This window comes from Prinia subflava, chromosome 9 (genome assembly GCF_021018805.1).
Source record: "Prinia subflava isolate CZ2003 ecotype Zambia chromosome 9, Cam_Psub_1.2, whole genome shotgun sequence".
NCBI classification, from domain to species: Eukaryota; Metazoa; Chordata; class Aves; order Passeriformes; family Cisticolidae; genus Prinia; species Prinia subflava.
The window spans coordinates 33,822,041-33,823,529 of record NC_086255.1 but is presented as its reverse complement, the minus strand read 5'-3'; the positions used below and the strand labels follow the sequence as shown (position 1 = coordinate 33,823,529).

The 1,489-nt window shown below is 69.8% G+C and overlaps 1 protein-coding gene across 1 annotated transcript; it reads left to right on the top strand.

Moving 5' to 3' along the window:
• Positions 1-235: 235 nt before the first annotated feature.
• NEUROG3 (neurogenin 3) lies at positions 236-881 on the top strand. The gene has a single exon (XM_063406512.1). The coding sequence runs from the start codon at positions 339-341 to the stop codon at positions 879-881; it is 543 nt and encodes a 180-aa protein (XP_063262582.1). The 5' UTR covers positions 236-338.
• The last annotated feature ends 608 nt before the right edge of the window (positions 882-1,489 follow it).

Here is a 1,489-nt window from a genome sequence, read left to right as displayed (position 1 = left end):
CGTGGCGGGGCCGGGGCAGCGGGCGGTGCCGGGGCCGGCACGCTCCCGTCGGGCTGATAAGATAAAAGCGTGCCAAGGGGTGGGTGCGGGCGGGGGGGCGCACACGCCGCCCGGCCGGGAAATCCCCATTGTCTGCCGGCCCTATATATAGGGGCTTAACGGCAGTCGTGTGCCGGCGGCACAACCTCTCCTGCCCGCACTCGAGGGACCGCGGGGAGCGGCGCGGAGCGCGCAGGCAGAGCCGCTCTTCTGTCCCGCAGCCTCGGCCGGGCTCAGCAGACACAGCCGCGGGGGACAGGGCTCTCCCGGGCCGGCCGACGCGGGGTTGGCTTCTCAGGATGGCCCCGCAGAGCGACCGCTCGCCGGACGAAGGGCAGCCGTATTTCGGTGGCGCCGAGGACCCCTCCTCGGCGGCCGGCGGGGGCTCCGCGGGCAGCCGGGGCCCCTCGCCGGCCCGCACCGCCCTGGCCCCGCGGGACACGGCGGCCCGCAGGAAGGGGAAGGCGCGGCGGGGCCGCGGCAAGGCGCGGAACGAGGGCTTGCTCAGCAAGCAGAAGAGGAGCCGGCGCATGAAGGCAAACGACCGGGAGAGAAACCGCATGCACCACCTCAACTCCGCCCTGGACGCGCTCCGCAGTGTCCTGCCCACCTTCCCCGACGACGCCAAGCTCACCAAGATCGAGACGCTCCGCTTCGCCCACAACTACATTTGGGCGCTCACACAGAGCCTCCGTCTGGCCGAGCAGAACCTGCCCGAGCCCCCCGCGCCGCCGCCAGCCCCCGCCACCGCCTCCCCCGGGCCCTGGGACTCGCCCTGCGCCGCGGCCCCGCCGCCCGCTGCCCTGCGCCGCGGCCCCGCCGCCTTCCCCGCCTTCCTCTGAGCCCGCCGCCCGGCCAGGGTCCCCCCGCTTGTGGCTTCAAAGAGCCGGAGGGGCGGAGCGGGTGCTCCCCGCGCTGCGCGCCGGGGGCCGGCGGGAGCCCCGCTCCCCCCCGCCCCAGCCCGCCCGTCCCGCTCGGCTGGAAAGCGCAGCGGGAGCGGGCGGACAAAAACAAATCACGGTTTTGTACTCGTTAACGGTAAATTATATTAATTTGTCGCTATCGGTATTTATTGATTATATTTCGTAACAAATATGTATTTTGTATATAAGAGTATTTTTAGCAGCGGTGGTCCAGCTGCATGTACCCGCAGCTATATTTTGGGGTTTTTGAAGAAAAAGAAGAGGAAAAATAAAGTGTGCCGCGCCCAGACCTGTGCGACGCCGTGTTTTTATCACCGAGGGCTCTGCGGGAGTTCCAAAATCGTGCGCACCAGCGCCGGGAAGGGCAGCGCCGGCCCCGCGGGGGCTGCTTCGGGCCCCCGGCGGTGTTCCCGGCGCGAGGTCGCTCCCTCGCAGGGGAGGAGCGGCGATGGAGAGCGGCGCAGCGGGGTCCCGCTCCTGTGCGCACGCCGGCGTGTGCCCACGCTCGGATTTAAAACCGGCCTCTG

Coding starts and splice junctions, on each gene's coding strand:
- NEUROG3 (XM_063406512.1), top strand. CDS start 339: ATGGCCCCGCAGAGCGACCGCTCGCCGGACGAAGGGCAGCCGTATTTC.